General features: G+C 35.4%; 1 protein-coding gene across 5 annotated transcripts in view; it reads right to left on the bottom strand.

Moving 5' to 3' along the window:
- Window positions 1–8,366, bottom strand: part of LOC101281189 (charged multivesicular body protein 1b-2-like) — a 73,748-nt gene extending 65,382 nt beyond the window's left edge. Inside the window, exons 1-2 of one of the 5 annotated variants that reach the window (XM_049705133.1) lie at window positions 7,795–8,149; window positions 5,441–5,621 (exon numbers count right to left, since the gene is read on the bottom strand). Coding sequence is in view for 1 of the 5 variants with exons in the window: in XM_049705138.1 (XP_049561095.1) it covers window positions 8,156–8,171 (16 nt within the window). In the remaining 4 variants the exon portion in view is untranslated. The other 4 variants (XM_049705132.1, XM_049705134.1, XM_049705138.1 and 1 more) reach the window with 4 other exon arrangements.
- Between the last annotated feature and the right edge of the window lie 10,582 nt (window positions 8,367–18,948).

The following is an 18,948-nucleotide window of genomic DNA, read 5'->3' on the forward strand; positions in this document are numbered from 1 at the left end:
CAAACACATGAAAGAATGCTCAACATCATTAATCATTAGAGAAACGCAAATCAAAACTACAATGAGATATCATCTCACACTGGTCAGAATGGCCATCATCAAAAAATCTACAAACAATAAATGCTGGAGAGGCTGTGGAGAAAAGGGAACACTCTTGCACTGTTGGTGGGAATGTAAATTGATACAGCCACTATGGAGAACACTATGGAGGTTCCTTAAAAAACTACAAATAGAACTACCATACGACCCAGCAATCCCACTACTGGGCATATACGCTGAGCAAACCATAATTCAAACAGAGTCATGTACCAAAATGTTCATTGCAGCTCTATTTACAATAGCCAGGACATGGAAGCAACCTAAGTGTCCATCAACAAATGAATGGATAAAGATGTGGCACATATACAATGGAATATTACTTAGCCATAAACAGAAACGAAATTGAGTTATTTGTGGTGAGGTGGATGGACCTAGAGTCTGTCATACAGAGTGAAGTAAGTCAGAAAGAGAAAAACAAATACCGTATGCTAACACATATATATATATAGAATCTAAGAAAAAAAAATGTCATGAAGAACCTAGGGGTAAGACGGGAATAAAGACACAGACCTACTAGAGCATGGACTTGAGGATATGGGGAGGGGGAAGGGTAAGCTGTGACAAAGTGAGAGAGTGGCATGGACATATATACACTACCAAACGTAAAATAGATAGCTAGTGGGAAGCAGCCGCATAGCACAGGGAGATCAGCTAGGTGGTTTGTGACCACCTTGAGGGGTGGGATAGGGAGGGTGGGAGGGAGGGAGACGCAAGAGGGAAGAGATATGGGAACATATGTATATGTATAACTGATTCACTTTGTTATAAAGTGGAAACTAACACACCACTGTAAAGCAATTATGCTCCGATAAAGATGTTAAAAAAAATTTCACATGAAAACAAAAACAAAACCTCGAGCAATCATCATCCTTAACAGTGAATAATTAGAATTCCTTTTAAAATCAGTACAGTCATCCCTCTGTATCCATGGGTTTGCATCTGCAAATAGAGGCCCAACTAAGAGATCTGCATATCTGCAGATCTGGGTATCTGTGACGGGAGGGGGGTGTTGGAACCAATCCCCTGCAGATACCCAGAGATGACTGTAACAAGAAAGTGATCATGATATATATATATATATATATATATATATATATATATATATATATACACATACATACACACACACACATATTTTTTTAAATTAAGCATTGTTCTGGAGTCCTAACAAGCATGATAAGAAAAATAAAAGGTATATAGATTACAATGGAAATCATCAAAAAATCATTACTTGAAAATACCCATAGTCTCCAACCCAGCAATCCCACTCCTAGGTATATACCATAGAGAAACTGTCCCCAGCTGACACAGCAAATATGTACAAGTGATCATAGCAGTATTGTTTATAATGACAGAAAACCATGGAAACAACCTAAATGTTCATCACTAAATAGAATGGATAAATTGTATGATATTTCTACAATAAAGCAATTATACTCCAATAAAGATGTTTAAAAAAAAAAAAGGTACAGATGTTAAAAAAAAAAACTACATAGAGGTGAAAGTGAAAATGACATAATGAATGAATCTGAAGAACCATCTTGAATAAAAAAGAAAACATTATACCACACACATAAAATTGGAAAATATGCAAGGCATTAATTATATCCTAAGAATGTATACGTATGCGGTCAAATATAAACAAATGCATGGAAATGATAAATATGAACTTTTAGACAGTGGTTGCCTTTGGTGGGGAAATAAGAGATGAGTTGGTAATGTTTTATTTCTTAAGCCCAGTGGCAGGTAACTGGTCTTTTATTCTTTTTTGTACTTGCTCTTGGGGAGGTGAGGATTAAAGTTACATGATTTTTGTAAAAAATTCATTTCAAATAAAAGGTTAGATTAGGAGTCTATAGTCCTATTCCATGAGATGGTATCCTTGCAATTTAAAAAAGAGGGTTGCTTGAAAATTAAAAGAAAAAAACCCAAAAGCATGTATTAAATAATACTGGTATATGGACAACACTGTTAGGAATGTGTAGTAGTATTATAACTTGGATACACTGAACCTGTTTGTGCTTGATATAAATTTAATATAAAATAGCTCTTCTCCAAGGCTGTCTTCAAACATTCTGGTCCTAAATTTTAAGTATACTCTGTGGAAACACTAATTTGAAATTTACAGTGTCAGTAGCTACTTACTCTGTATTCCCATGTTACTTTATATATGATGTACTTTTCTGTATTTCATTATAATTCTGTTTACATGTCTACTTCTTTAACTAGACTATGGACACCCTGAGAATATGGATGAACCCTAATTATCCTTATACCATCAGCTTAGTGCAGTGATTAACAGAAGTACTCAATAGTTTTAAGTAAATGAATAGTAGAAAAAATGTTTTGCAATGGTACCTGATATACTGGGGAAAAAGCATCACTGATGTTGGGCAAGAGGACTCAATTACACATATAAGCTTATGAATAAGTTTACACTAATACAATGATGTTTATTTCTGTAGTATATTAGGATTCTACATGATTCCATTCAGGAAAAAAAAGGGCTCTGTGGCTAAGAGTGAGAAAACCAATGTCATAGCAGATCCCAGACTTTTTAAAAAATCCTTGGACTGGTATAATTAACAGAAAGAATAGAGCAGCACCAAAAATGTAGGAAGGAGAGTCTCACAATAAAGGACGGCTTTTAAAATTGAAGATTTTTGGTTTTGGAAAATACTTTTTACATGGTCTCTTCTTATTTTTCCCATTTTGACTCATAAATGTAGTGTAAAGCACATGATCCCATAGAGGTGGACTACATATCTTAGACTACCACCCCTGCCAAATATATTCATATGTGTCTATGTATCCCAGGCAACCTGTAAAACCAGTGTTTTTCTGATGATGTATCTTTTGTCCTAGGCCAGAAATCAAAACACTCCTCCGTCTAAAACCTTGCCTCTAACTCTCGGGTACCTTCTACAACCAGGGTAGGCGATTCTTAAATTCAGGTGCCTGCTATTCAAATAATCACCTTCTGTATACACTACAATAAGTGAATATCCTCTATTGCTAATGTGGAAAATAATGGCGTTGATTCAACCACTAAATTGAACTATGAACCAGAGTTGATATACTGTGAAATATTTTAGATATTTTAGTTAGCTGTAAATCCTTGGAGTATTTTTCTATTTGGAAAAAATAAAACTGGCAGAATAATCTCCTTCACTGACTAATCATAAATTCAATTTGGCAAAGTGGTTGCTATTAAGACAGTATTTATTTTTCTTTGCCAACTGAAAAGACAATGACTGAAATACTTTATTTTTGATGGATTGAAGGTTTAGAAGGCTGAACAGTAATACATATTAACATGTATAGAATAATGCATAAGGCCCTAAACTAGATCTTGGGTAATCCCAGGCTCCAGCAACTTGTGCATCAGTGATGATGGCCTCCACCAGTTACCTGACTCTGTGTCTTCACATACAGCTCCTTTGCCCAGTGTACCTTCTTCCTCCCCTCCCTACCATCTTCCTCTTAACCACTATGAGGTTTATTATACACCACCATGCTTGCTTTTTTGCTAACATAAACACTGACTCTGAAAAATTGGTCTCAAAGATCTCCATTAATGGCAGTAGATTTCCCTCCTCCTGCCAAAATCCATGCAAAAGGAAAACACTAACTCACTTAGCCCTTGGGATTGATAAATAAGTAAAATCAATGAATCATCTGAACAATTATTTCAAATTTTCAGAAAGTAGTATTCCCTACCTTCTAACTCTATAAAATTAAAATTTAAAACATTACATCATACAGGTGTACCTCTTTCTTTTTTTTTTTTTTTGCAGAACGCGGGCCTCTCACTGCTGTGGCCTCTCCCGTTGCGGAGCACAGGCTCTGCACGCGCAGGCTCAGCGGCCATGGCTCACGGGCCCAGCCGCTCTGCGGCATGTGGGATCTTCCCGGACCGGGGCATGAACCCGTGTCCCCTGCATCGGCAGGCGGACTCTCAACCACTGTGCCACCAGGGAAGCCCAGGTGTACCTCTTAATAGGAAATATATCTATGAATAGACTTGCCTTCGAGAAAATCTAAGCTAGGTCCTCCCTAAAGTGATTGTGTTGATTCATGGTTTTCCAAACTCTTTTTAAAGCAAAAATCTCAAATGGAATGTCAATATATAGAAAGAGTAGCTCTGCATAACCCTAGGACTTGATCAAATATAACTGAAGTGCACTGTAAGTTCTGGAGGCACTATGGAAACGTGAACACACCAGAGACTTTGGAGCCGAGCTCAGATCCTTTACACTTACAAGCTCTGTAGTTTTCTTAGCTTTAATTGCCTGTTCTATAAAATGAGGACACTACCACCCGTCTTCCAGGGTTGTTTTGAGGTTTTGAGATGATATATAAAATCCCCAGCACAAAGTTTGGTACATAGTAGATGTTCAATAAATTGTCATTACCACCTCATGATTTAGATAAGTCACCTATCTTAACTGGGCAATACAGCTAGTCAGGGAATAAAAAAATCCCAATGTGTCTTTAAAACATTCTATGTTGGGCTTCCCTGGTGGTGCAGTGGTTAAGAATCTGCCTGCCAATGCACGGGACACGGGTTTGAGCCCTGGTCTAGGAATATCCCACATGCTGCGGAGCACCGCAACTACTGAGACTGCGCTCTAGAGCCCGCGAGCCACAACTACTGAGCCCACACATCACAGCTACTGAAGCCCACACGCCTAGAGCCCATGCTCTGCAACGAGAAGCTACTGCAATGAGAAGCCCGCGCACCGTAACAAAGAGTAGCCCCCTCTCTCCACAACTAGGGAAAGCCCACACGCAGCAACGAAGACCGAACACAGCCAAAAATAAATAAATTTAAAAAGGAAAAAAAAAACATTCTGTGTGATTTCATTTAATAGCAATCACACTGCTGACAGGCAAAGGGGAGAAATCACCTATGCCTTAATAGATTATTGCTTTAAAATTTAAATAACAATCATTAGGGTTCCACATATTTAATGTGCATACAGAAGGAAACCTTGCTCTAAGATTTCAATCTGCTTCCTCAAGAAAAACGGTTATAGTCAGTTTACTAGCAGAAATTCATAGTAGAACTCTTACGTCCTGCCTACCTCTCTGAAGTCGGTGGAGCAACTCCAAGGGAAAGTAAGTTATCCCAACATAGTAGGGCAGAAAGCTATTTGATTCCAAGTGCCAACAGTAGGATTTTACAATCCTTTACATAGAAGTAAAGGTTGAAAACAAAGGAGGTAAGAGGAAGGAATAAGAATGTTCTACTAGCACCTGCCTGCTCCAGAATAAAGCAGTGGTGCCATACCATAGATGGTTATTCATACATTTGATGAGAAAAAGTGGCATTATATACCCAACTTTCCTCTTTTTCAGCTCCCAGCATCTTCATCATCCCTTGTGTATGTCTGGGAGGTAGAGTTTGGGAACACAGAAACTCAGGGAGATCTTCAGAATTGAAAGAAACCTTAGAGATCGCTTGTCAACTTCCCTCATTGTACAGATGTGAAAACTGAAGCCTAGAGATGGGTAATTAACTGTGAATAGAAGAACAAGAAGGAATTCAAAGCCAGCTCAACTCTTATTTCTCTTTTTGCATTTTAACTTTCATAGTGAATTGCTCAGAACTGATCCTCAAATAGCATCAAATGATGAACGATAAGCATTCCTTACATAAAATACTTCTTGTAAGACAACATTCTACTAGCAAGCCAGGACATACATTGTAAGACTACTGTCAGGTGATATTTAAAAAACAAAATTTGAACTATTATTAATATCTTGGTTAAAAAATCACAATACATTTGTCAACACTAGCAAAGCCTCAGAGACTCTGATCTGTAATTCTGCTTTAGGATGTAAAGCCATTCACAATGGAGAGCATTTTTAAGGTAGCTGGCAATTTTTGCCTATAACACAGTCTCATCTGTCTAGGTGACTACAAAAGGAGACAATGATACCAGTCCAGTTCACAACATCCCTTTCTTTACTCTTATGTCTACAGTACCTATTATCTACTTCGTTGCTTCTCAACCTTTTTCAGGTTAGAATCCCCTAGAGAAAGAGATGTCAGCGACAAATATTTTCCCCAGGAAAAGGCACATTGCCATACAGCATAAACTAACATGATATTGTAAAGCAAACATACTGTAATAAAAATTTTAAAAAATAAATAAATTTGGCTATTCCATCAAGTTGTTTAAAATGATATTGGATCTAATCCAACATAACTTCAGTGTATCTATCTGCCCAAGGACAGAAGTCACAATTACCATGCTAATTCAATTGTGTTAGCACATTTATTCTTCTTACATACTGTAACAATGAGATTTCTGCATTTCAAATAGGTGACAAATAAATGTTACTCAAGTTTCAGTTCAAGTTATTTATTTATGAAAGACAGGTCTGAGCCCATATGTCATTTTCTTCCTCTATACTCAAAGGAAAAGGTCTGGATTCTAAAAAAAGGACCAAGAGAACTAACCACTGCCAGACGGTATGAATGAAGTCCTCACTTCCTTTGATGGACTTAAGAGTAGTTACAGTTCATTTTTGTTATGTATTAAACTACTGATAATAGTACCATTAATTTTAATTATAGTCAGGCATACACACTTTTCAGTGAAAGAAAATTAGTAACTATCTTATTATTGGAAATCACATAGAGTAGGTTTTTAGGTGAGCAAAAGTAATTTGCATTATTAAAGTAGGAAATAAAAGCAGTTTTAGAGCTATTACCTCAAACCCTTCCAAAAGATCTGGCGAAAAAGATAGCAAATTGTACTCCACTTCTTAATACTTAACATGTTCAAAACTTCGTAATTTAGTAAGCCCTTACATTTCATTTTACCTTCACAAGAGCTTTATAAGGCTGACAGGTCAGTTAGTATGTTTACAGATGAGTAAACATTGCATAACAGAGGCTATATGAGTTGTTCTAACTCACATGTTTCTTAAAAGGCAGAACTGGGATTGGAAATTGATCTTCTGACTCATAATCCAGTGCTCTTTTATGATGGTGCTTTAATAAAAATCATCTAACACAACTACACTTCTATAAATTATATCCTTTAAACTGGGCCTTTTAGTCATCTACTGTGTTCATGAAATGACCTATTTCTGCACCTCCACAAAGGTTCACATTTTATTCTTGGTTTATCTTGGCCAGTTCAGCACCAAATATGTTACCAATATTCTCAGTACAGTTTACATAATTTAATACTCTCACCAAATGTCTTTCTATATTTCAGACTTACAAATTAATGAATGAAAATAGTTTCAATATGAGCTATCAGAGAATTTCTATGACCCAATTTTGTTATTTTGCCAAGTTTCATTCAATAGCAAGATATCAAAGTACTCTATTTCCGTAATGCCAATTTCTGGAAGAAGGACAGCGACATGAAAATCCTGTGATGGTATTTCACTTGCAAAAAACCACCTCATCCTTCTTCAATTCAGAGCTTCACACAGCTTGGTTCCTAACCTTGAACACATTGCTTAAGTGGTAACACAGGTGCAACTGATGGATTTTTGTGGCTTTAGGAAACTATGAGTTTCCTCACGTGCTAAATCAGATTATTAACAAGCAAGCAATCAACTTAGTTCGGAGGGCTGGTATTAAGAACTCATTACCAGTCACCTCCATCCAGAAAAAGGAAGAAGTTCCACAAAAACTATTTGCCCTCGTTACCCATTCAAAACCTATACCTCTGCCCCAAACCTCTGGCAAACTGTCGCCTGCTTCCACACCACTCTCCTTCGATTTTTCAGCAATGGATAAATTCCCTGAAAGAACAGGTGACAGTAGCCTTCAACAAGGGAGGGTTCGTGTTCAGTAATCTTCTCAAAGCAGCCCCACGTCCCCTGATTCAGGATGCTTGCGGCTACCAGGAAAACAACAACAAACAAAACAAAATAAGCTGCCAAAGCCTACCAATCGGAGTCAGAACCCTCACCCCTCCTCAACTAGACCTAAAAGGTCACCACCAGGCACCTTCCAGGGTCCCAGGCCCTCCTCTCTCCCACCTCTTTAAGCCCTAGCAGCAACTTTTAAGAAAGGAAAGGATACTCTCCATATTCGACATGGTCCCACGACTTTTCTTGGGAGGCGACAGCCAGGGGCAGCGGCAAGGATTTGACTGCAGTGCGTTCGGAGCGCGACTCTAGTCCTGAGCTGCTGCCGGCCTGGCTCCTAGGTCCGCAATCCCACTTCCTGTTTCTGCGCGAAGAAGGCGGGGGTGGGGTGCGCGTGGGGGGATGGAGCCGTCCGCCTCCGAGGGGCGGAGCTGGGGCAAAGCCAAAATGGCTGCTGCTCTGAGAGGCGGATAGGGTGTGTGGCAGTCGCTTCCGTGCGTTGGGGGTTAGAGCGCAAGAGGTTAAGCCCCTCCCCTTCGTGTCCTTAGCTGCACCCAAGCCTAACCAGCGCCTAACGGTTTTCGTCACCCAGCTTACTTTTCTAGTTCTTTCTTTTGTCCTACTCCAAACTCTCTTTAACCTTCTGCCCCACCTCTTCCCTCAGATTTCACACTATCCTTGACCCCTCACTTTTGTTCTCAGAGCTTGTCTTACGGATGAAGGAAAAAGGTATAGGGCTTTTAAAGTACTTTAAAAAAAAGTTATAGTCGTATGAAATAAGGGATTAGCGGGGTTGGTAGTTTTGAGTTGTGAGGTTCAATTAAAGTGTTAAAAAGGATATGATCCTAAAGTTTTTGGTTAGATGGGGAGGACGAAAAAAGTTAAGCCTAGGTTTAAGAGGTGAAGTTGCTGTGAAATATATATTCGTAATAAATAGTTTATTATTATTTTATAATAGATGGTGTAAAATATGAAAATTACTACCAAATCTTTAATGGACGGGAGGTTAATAGAAATGCTAAATAGCGGTTAGCATTTATATGTGAGTTATTAATATATCCAAAGGTAATTAATTAGACGCTGAATCTCTAGATTTATGGGAAGGAAGGGAATCTTTGGCGTTGGTGTCGCTGCATTTCAATTCAAAACTCTTAGACATTCCAAGAAAGAGCTCAGAGATACTACTTTGGGGGGAAAAATAGCTAGAATAATTATACCCTTATGGAGGAATTTTATAAGCTTGGCGTTTAAATTTTTCTTATCGTTAATATTTAAATATGTGGGGAAAAGAATGAGTAAATAATTGGCTAAGCCTCTTTTTACCTTTAGGATCATTTCCTGTTGAAAACTAAAATGGTTCAAAAAGCTAGTGTTTCACTCTTTTGTGTTGACTATTGGTAGGCTTCAGACTTATCGAATTATAAAACCCTTAATGCTGGAAAAACCTTTTTGAGTGTAGTTCTGGGGAAGAACAATCTGTAAACCACATCCATAGATGAAACTGTATAAAGATTTTTATTTATATCTCTCCATATGTATATATTTGGGATGCAAGATTTACTTTTATGGAGACAGACAAAAGTTGACAGATTTCATTATTGTTTCATCACTTTCCATACTAGGTAAACAACTAACTGTATTTCACAGTTTGAGAATTCTTTTTTTGGTAAAAAGTTAAAAAAAAAAGTGTTTTAAAAAGTTCGTCCCTAGGTTTTTAATATGTGTTAACACAGCTCTTTCAATAAATCCACATGTTGACAGAACAATCCACTAAAGCTTAAGCATTTCCAAGTTTTATGTATTTTAGTTATATTCTTTTTTAAAAGAATAAGCCTTTTTTAAAAAGTGTTTTTAAAGTATTTTTGCAAATTGTAGAACTTCTTAGGTTGGGATCAGGTTTTTAGTAAAGTTAAAATCTGAAGAGATTTGTCCAGTTAGGAATTTGTTATTGCTGTCCATCTAAAGTAAAAAAAAAAAAAAATACATAGCCTATATCTTTGATTTACTAACCACTTAGAAGATTAAGAAGTTGTTTTTATTTTTATGAGTTCTAAACTAATTTTTACTCCAAAAATTGCCCTCATATTATTCCTTGGACATCTTATTTCTTAAAGTTAGATTTAATAATTCTTTTGATCTTAGGCACAGTAATAGAACTATTGAATGTATATGCATATTCAGTTGTAACTGCTGCTGTTGAAAGCAAAGAATTGAAATCTGTTAAAATCATAAACTTGTTTTATGACAGAGCAAATATATTACAGAGAAAGGAAATACATCAAATTTTAATTGTTTTATTAAACATTGAATGCCTATAAAACAATATTTGTAAAACATGAGTACAGAATAAACAAAAGCAATACAACAACCTCCTGTGACTTATCACCCATTATGAGAAAAGAAAATTACCATTCCCTATAAATTCCCTTATGTACTCCTTTCCTAATCACATTCCTTTTCTTCCCTCTTTCGAGGCAACTACTGTCTCAAATTTATATATATTTTCTCTGTTTTTTTAATAGTTTTACCAATAGTATTTGCATCCCTAAACAATATGTTCTTTAGTGTTGCATGTTTTTGAACTTTGTGTAAATGAAATCATAACTTTTTCTTTCTTCTTTGACTTGCTTTTGTAATTCATCATAATGTTCCTTATTTGTGTTGCTACATGTAACCATAGTTCATTCATTTTCACTGAAATAGAGTATTCTACTGTATGAATATATCATAATTTATTCATCTATTCTGCTGATGGTGGTTATTTGGGTTGTTTCCACATTAATATAGCCTCTAAGAATATATTGGTGTTATATTAACACATACTCTGATTAAACACTAAGATCAATAACTTATTTTAGTCTCCTAAACATGTTAGTATGAAATATGGAAATGTTTAGTTTATCATAGTGATGATTAAGGTTAGTGTTTTTAAAGCCAGATGTAGTCTTTAAAATATAATTTTACTCTCTCACCCTAGGCACAATTATTCATTCATTGTTCATTGCATTTAGTCATATTTCCTGTTGTTTTGGGTTATCTTAGATATTGGCTTTGTTTCTTCCACTCTACCAGATTTAGTAATACCACCTACCCTGTCTAACCTAGATAGGCAACTACCTTTTTCTTCTTTCACTCTTAGAACAGGGCTATAGTGATAAAGATGATAGGTATAGGACCTCCCAAACTGTTCTTTTGGGACTTAGTTAACTCTAAATAAGAAGGTTTAACTGAAACAAAATAAGTCACATATTGATAAACTCAGATATGGTAAAATTCACCTATTGAAACTTAGGTGTGTTTTAAGAGATCTTGAATTTTTACTGGGATAATTGAGATGTAAAGAACCAATATAGTGTCTTAACTCAGCAGCTATTGAATGTGTTAAACTTCAGCATGAATGAAGCTAATGTGGTAATTATAATTCTCCCAGGAAATTGAGTTATTTTCATGATTCTTCATTCTTAGTTCTCTAAATATTTTGCAATCCATTGTATTACAAAGAACAAGCTTTCCTTTTTAAAGTTAAAAACATTTATAAAACAATTGCAGTTGAAATCTAAATTACTTAATTTTTAAAATTTAATTTAGGTTGTTTTGTGACAACTCAACAACGTTTTTGTTATATTTTAGCAAACAATTTCAAGATGATTAGAAAATTAAATGGTACATGACAGTTAAACTTTCCTTGAAGTAGAAAGAAAGGAATACATCAGAAAAGAGAATGGTGCATTATATAGTACCTCTCAAACTTTAGTGTTCTTGTTAAAAATACAGATGGTTGGGCCTCATCTCTATAGATTCTGATAGAATAAGTTTGTAGCAGGGCTCAGAAGTCTATATTTTGCGTCTGTTTGTGTACTGGAAATGAAAATTCTAATATAGAGAAATATAAATCTTATTATTCTGCCTAAAATAACTCAATTTGGATGGAACTTCATGGTTTACAAAGTGCTTCTTATACATCATTTCGTTTGATACTTAAAGTAACCTGAGGCAAACTGTCAGGCATTATTATCCTTTTTACCAATTAAAAAAAAAAAGAAAAACAAAGCTCAGAGAGATTATATGATTTGCCTAAGCAATTGTTTGTTTGTTTGTTTTTTCCTGTACGCGAGACTCTCACCGCTGCGGCCTTTCCCGCCGCGGAACACAGGTTCTGGACGCGCAGGCTCCGGACGCGTAGGCTCAGCCGCTCCGTGGCACGCGGGATTTCCCCGAACCGGGGCACGAACCCGCGTCTCCCGCATCGGCAGGCGGACCCCCAACCACTGCGCCACTAGGGAAGCTCCAGCCTGAGCAAGTTTTGAGCAAATGGAGTCTGTATTCAATTCAGGACCCTTTGATTCCTAATCCAGTACTTTTGAATGTACGTAGCAGATTGGCAAGGAAGAATCATGAATAAGACCACTTCTCCTTGCTTTCTATAGCTCAAGTACCCATTTAGCATAAGAGTAAAATGAAGAATTATTCCAGCTGGCTGGCAGTCTTTATAATTTCTATAAGCAGAGTATTCAGTTTCTTGGAAATCCTAGCAAGGTATAAACGAGGGTCTTTCCTGTTCATAATGGAAAAACTATTTTCCTAGGCAGACAAAGAACACCTTGCTGGTTTCATTGTTCTCCTGTGTTTTATTTGATTTTCAAAATTTCATGGTCTAGCACTCTTTAAGTGGCAGGTGAAAGAGATTAGAGCTATAGACGAGGTAAAGCTCTTTTAGCTGAGGCAAATAGAAGACGAGGTGGGAATAGAAGTTTAAAGACAAGAGGAATTGGTTTGAGTGGCTGCCATAGGTGACCTGAAAAATTATCCAGTTTATAATTAGGAAGTGAGAGATGAGCAAAAGGAGACAAGATGAGAATCTGAATGTAAGGTTTAAGTGAACAGAAAAATAATGAAAAAATAGTCTTGGGTAATTAGGAAAAATCCCTCCACATATTTACCATTTCCATATGTGATAATTTCTATTATTTCATTGTTATTTTAATAAGAAATGGTAATATTTGGTGATTGCAATGTATAGTTATCAGAAAGAACATTTCTATAGAAACTTTTATTGTAACAGAGCACTCAACACTAAAATTTCTCTTTGCCAGGAAATCTTTTTAAACTTGAATAATCAGTGAGTTGATTCTTAAAGGGTGATATTGTGAGAAAGAACAAAGCATTTGCTGTTATTAGAGATCTTTCCACTTAAGATGATTCCAAAATAGTTTTGAGAGTTGAATGATTCAGAAATTCTTTAATATAGGTGTAACTGTTCACAGAGAAATTAACTTTTTATTTTTCTTTTTTAATTGAAGTATAGTTGATTTATATTAGTTTCAGAAATATGACATAAGTGATTCAACATTTTATATATTATACTCCATTAATGTTACTATAAAATATTGGCTATATTCCCTGTTCTATACATTACACCCTTGTAGCTTATTTATTTCATGCATAGTAGTTTGTACCTCTTAATCCCCTTCCTCCATCCCTCTACCCAGTGTTAACCACTACTTTGTTCTGTGTATCTGTGAGTCTTTTTATGTTTTGAAGATTCCACTGCATATATATATATATATATATATATATATATATATATATATATATCTTCTTCATCCATTTGTTGATGGACACTTAGGTTGCTTCCGTATCATGGCTATTGTAAATAATGCTGCTGTGAACATTGGTGTACATATACCTTTTTGAATTACTGTTTTCCTTTTCTTCAAATATTTACTCTGGAGTGGAATTGCTGGATCATATGGTAGTTCTATTTTTAGTTGTTTGAGGAGCGTCCATACTGTTTTCCATAGTGGCTATAAGCAATTTACATTCCCATCAACAGTGTATTAATGTTCTCTTTTCTCCACATCCTCTCAAACGTTTGTTATTTGTTATCTTTTTGATGACAGTCATTCTGACAGGTGTGAGGTGATATTTCATTGTTTTTTTTGATTTGCATTTCCCTGATGATTAGAGTTGTTGAATATCTTTTCTTGTGCCTATTGGACATCTGTATGAGTTTTTTGGGAAAAATGTCTATTTAGCTCTTCTGCCTATTTTTAATTATTTTTTGATGTTGAGTTGTATGAGCTGTTTATATATTTTGGATATAAATCCTTTATCAGACATATCAATTGCAAATATTTTCTCCCATTCAGTAAGCTGTCATTTCATTTTCTTGATGGTTTCCTTTGCTGTGCAATAGACTTTAAGTTTAATTAGGTCCCATTTGTTTATTTTTGCTTTTGTGTCCCTTTCCTTAGGTGACAGATCCAAAAAAATATTCCCAAGAATTATGTCAAAGAGTGTACTGCCTATGTTTTCTTCTAGGAATTTTATGGTTTCTGGTCTTACGTTTAGGTCTTAAATCCATTTTGAGTTTACTTTTATATGGTTTGAGAAAATTTTCTAATTTCATTGTTTTACATATAGCTGTCCACTTCTCCCAGCACCACTTATTGAAGAGACTGTCTTTTCTCCATTGTATATTCTTGCCTCCTTTGTTGTAAATAATTGACCAAAAGTGCCTGGGTTTATTTCTGGGCTGTCTGTTTTGTTCCATTGATCTATGTGTTTGCTTTCGTGCCAGTACCATGCTGTTTTGACTACTGTAGATTTGTTGTATAGAATGAATTCAGGGGCGTAATACTTCCAGTTTTGTGCTTTTTTCTCAAGATTGCTTTGGCTATTCAGGGTCCTTTGTGGTTCTATATGAATTTTAGGATTATCTGTTCTAATTCTGTGAAAAAATGTCATGGGTATTTTGAAAGGACTTGCCTTAAATCTGTAAATTGCTTTGGGTAGTATGGACCTTTTAATAATAATAATTCTTCCAGTCCATGAACACAGGATATCTTTCCATTTCTTTGTATCATCTTCAAGTTCCTTCAATGTCTTATAGTGTTTAGAGTGTAGGTCTTTCACCTCCTTGGTTAAGTTTATTCCTAGGTTTTTTTTTCTTTTTGATGCAATTTTAAATGGGATTGTTTTCTTGCTTCCTCTTTCTGATAGTTCATTATTAGTGTATACAAAAGCAACAGATTTCTGTATAATAATCTTGTATCCTGCAACTTTACTGAATTCACTTATTAGTTCTAGTAGTTTCTTGGTGGAGATTTTAGGGTTTTCTATATATAGTATTATGTCATCTGCAAATAGTGACAGTTTTACTTATTCCCTTCCATTTTGGATGCCTTTCATTTCTTTTTCTTTTCTGATTGCTATGACTAGGACTTCCAGTACTATGTTAACTAGAAGGGGAGAGAGTGGGCATCCTTGTCTTGTTCCTGATTTTAGAAGAAAAGCTTAGAAACTCATTTTTAATAAAGCTTTTCCTTATCTCTATTATTTTACCATCCAGGAGCTGTTTGAAAAAAACTCTTAAAAGAAGAGAAAGCAAAAATAAGAGACTTTTATCAGAAGAGCAGGTGAATGCAAGGTAAAAAGCAAACAAACAAAATACTAGCTCTCTTAAAAGACTATCCTCTACTCCTGTACCCCATTTTACTGGCCACAGAACCTATACACTTAGCTCCAGATACTACTTTTATTTAGTATTACTTTCTTACTACTTTTCATCCCAGATCAATTTTGGAATCTCAAGTCAAAATTCTGTCAAAGTCCTTCCCCTGGTTTTAGAAATTTATCTAGTGATTGTTTAAAACAGAGTTAGCATGCTTTGTACATTTTTCAAGTCCTCTATATTTTAGTACTTATATTCTTTGATTTTTGAATTTTATTTTCTTCAAAATCAGCTATAGTGTGGTCCACTGTTCTTACCTCTAGATCAAGGTTTCTCAACCAGCACTATAAACATTTTGGTCTGGTCAATTATTTGGTTTTAGGGGCTGTCCTACATGTTGTAGGATGTTTAGTAGTATCCCTGGCCTCTACCCCTTAGATGCCAGTAAGCCCCTGCCCCTCAACCTGTGACAACCAAAAATGTCTCCAGAGATTGCCAAATATCCTCTAGAGGATAAAAATCACCTCCAGTTAAGAACCACTGCTCTAGCTCTAGAATGATCTAGTACTGCCTTTATATTAAACTGATAGACACACAATGACAGCAACAAAAACATCTTTACGCTTACTCTTTTTCAGGAATAACCATAGCAAGATCAAAGCAACATAACATCTCTAAGTTTCAAACCATTTTACTATAATTAGTAAAATTTATACCCAGGAAAGGATTTTTAAATCATTGCAAAATTTTTCACTTTGGAGGCAGCGGAAAGAGCAAGGCATTTGGAATCATTCAGAGCTGGGTTTGACTTTCTGGATCTTATACTGAATAGCTGCTTATCTTGGACAAGTTATTTAACCTCTTTATGTGTCAATTTCCTCAGTTGCAAAAACAGGGATAATAGTATTTATTTCCTAGGTTTATTGTGAGATTATCTTGAATGTTGGAATAGTTAGAATAGAGGCTCTCAGACAGTTAGACATAGTAACTAAGTAATGTCCTCTCTAGCCAAAAAACAAACAAAAACCAGAAAACAAAAACAAAACAAAACAACCCCCCCCCCAACAAAGAGTAAACATCATCAAGGAAAGTATCTGAAACAAAAGAGAAAACCATACTGACTGATTTAAAAGCATGCCTTTGGTGCTTGGAAAAAATTAGGCATTTATGTTAACCATTCCTTGAGAAAGAATTAATGTCAAGAGAAGGGCTAGAGAAAGACAGTTACAAGTGCCAGAGGGGCTTTGATCAGAATATACTTTTTAATATTCTTCTGTATAGAAACAATGGGTAAATGTTGATTGAGTCAGTGTGTACAATCATAGAGTGTATGGGTAGAGTAAATATGAATTTGCTTCTAGAATCTTGAGCAACTAAGAAGAGGTGATCTTTCTATGACTCATCCAACTCAATGTTAGAAGGAAGCAGTCATTGTTTTTTATTTTTAATAAGTTAAATAACAGTAAACATGCTTCTAATATTAAATGATTCTTTTTATAGTTTTAGAAATTTTATTTTTATGAGAAATTTTTTAATTAAAAAATATAAAGAATAATATAGTAAACACCTGTGTTTCCACCTCCTCCAAGAATGTACAGCAGTCAAGATTTTGTCACAATTCTTTCAAGTCCTTTTTAAAATAAAATAAACAATATAGATGAAGTTGAATTCTCCCTTTACCACACTTACTAATCTTATACTTTATACTCCCTCTTGAAGACAACTATTTTATGAGGTATTGTGTATCCTTTTACATGCATAAATATACATTCATGTATAATATACAATATTTTGTATATGTTTTTAAAATTTACATAAATATTACATATAGTATATGTCCAGGTTCCATACTTTTTTTTTTTTGCGGTACACGGGCCTCTCACTGTTGTGGCCTCTCCCGTTGCGGAGCACAGGCTCCGCACGCGCAGGCCCAGCGGCCATGGCTCATGGGCCTAGCTGCTCCACAGCATGTGGGATCTTCCTGGACCGGGGCACGAACCCGTGACCCCTGCATCAGCAGGCGGACTCTCAACCACTGCGACACCAGGGAAGCCCCCAGGTTCCATACTTTTTACTCAGCATTGTTTTTGAGATCTATCTGTGTTGATGTATCTACATTTATATATATAATAACCCATCATATTAATATGCCACATTTTATTTATCTATTCCCCTCTTGATGGACATTAATAGACTGCTTTCATTTTTCTTTCAATTATAGGCAATGCTGCTGTGACTCACTGTGTCTCACTGTACACATTTGCAAGAGTTCTCTAAGGTATATACTGGAAGTGGAATTACTGGGACATAGGATAGAAATAGCTATTTTAAAATAAAAGAAGTACTATTTTATATGTTAAAAGGTTTTATGTACTGAGAAATGAAGATTCAAAAAGGAGTTAAATTTGCATGCATTTTGTGGAAGAGCTGGCTTTTATTTGGGAACTGGTGCCTTAGAAGCCAGACATGCCTGCTTATTTCAAGAACCATTCAATGAAATAGATTGCCTCCTGTGTGCTCAGCACTGCACAGCTGACATTATCAGTAGCAGAATACTGAGCTGGATGGACTCTGAGTCTGATCCAGAATGGCTTTTATTATGCTCTTATTCAGTCAGAAGGAAAGACTATCTATAGGACAAGATGAATGTATCAGGCAAAAGTCTACAAAGGATAAATATATCAGGTTAAGTGCCTATTTGATTTGCATAGCTCTGGTCTAGAAGGTTTGTCATATACTTCCATCCTCTCTGAACCTCACGGTTTTAAAGACAATTGTTAGTCAGTTGTAGCTGAGATATACTAAAACTTAACACTTCCATGTATATAGTACTTTCCTAAGATGGGTATTGGGTAAGGCATGTGAACATATAGAGGGAAATATACTTATGTATCACTTGATCCATGATAAAACTAGAATAAAAGAGGCAACCAGTTAAAAGACAAATTCTGATAAGAATGTAAAGAAAAATAAGAATTTATTTTTAAGTCAGGTCCTAAGCTGAAGCTTAATCAGAACTAGGCAATTATCCAGACAGAAAAAGTAATAACCTTCTATTTCTGTTTTTCAGATTTAATTCTTTGTCAAAAAGAAATCATCCAATATTTCACATCTATCTAACTGAAGTTCACTATTTGGAGGTAAGAGATAAAGTTTAAAGAGACACAAATTTATAAATTAGAGGAAAAAAGAGGGGTTATATAACTTGATAAAAACCATTTATCAGTTTGGTGTGAATTATGCCTTTCATTCTTTATTTCAGCCTTCAGATAACCCATCATTTAAGGTGCACTTATGAACAGGGTAGAAAGGATCATCTTGAAAATTCCCTTTGATAATTATATTAATAAATAAAGTATGATTTGCATAAATAGTTGTTCAGCTTTGGATAAAAGAAAAAAGATTATAGATATACATTTGACAAGCCTATGCTCCAATATATTATTCTTCTACATTTCTTTTGTTTGAAGTTGTATTACTCTATTAGTGTTCCTCTCTCCTTTGTTATTAACCTTTCTCTAATTTTGTTTTTTTGTTTTTTTTTTACTAATTTT

Source organism: Orcinus orca, chromosome X (assembly GCF_937001465.1).
Source record: "Orcinus orca chromosome X, mOrcOrc1.1, whole genome shotgun sequence".
NCBI classification, from domain to species: domain Eukaryota; kingdom Metazoa; phylum Chordata; class Mammalia; order Artiodactyla; family Delphinidae; genus Orcinus; species Orcinus orca.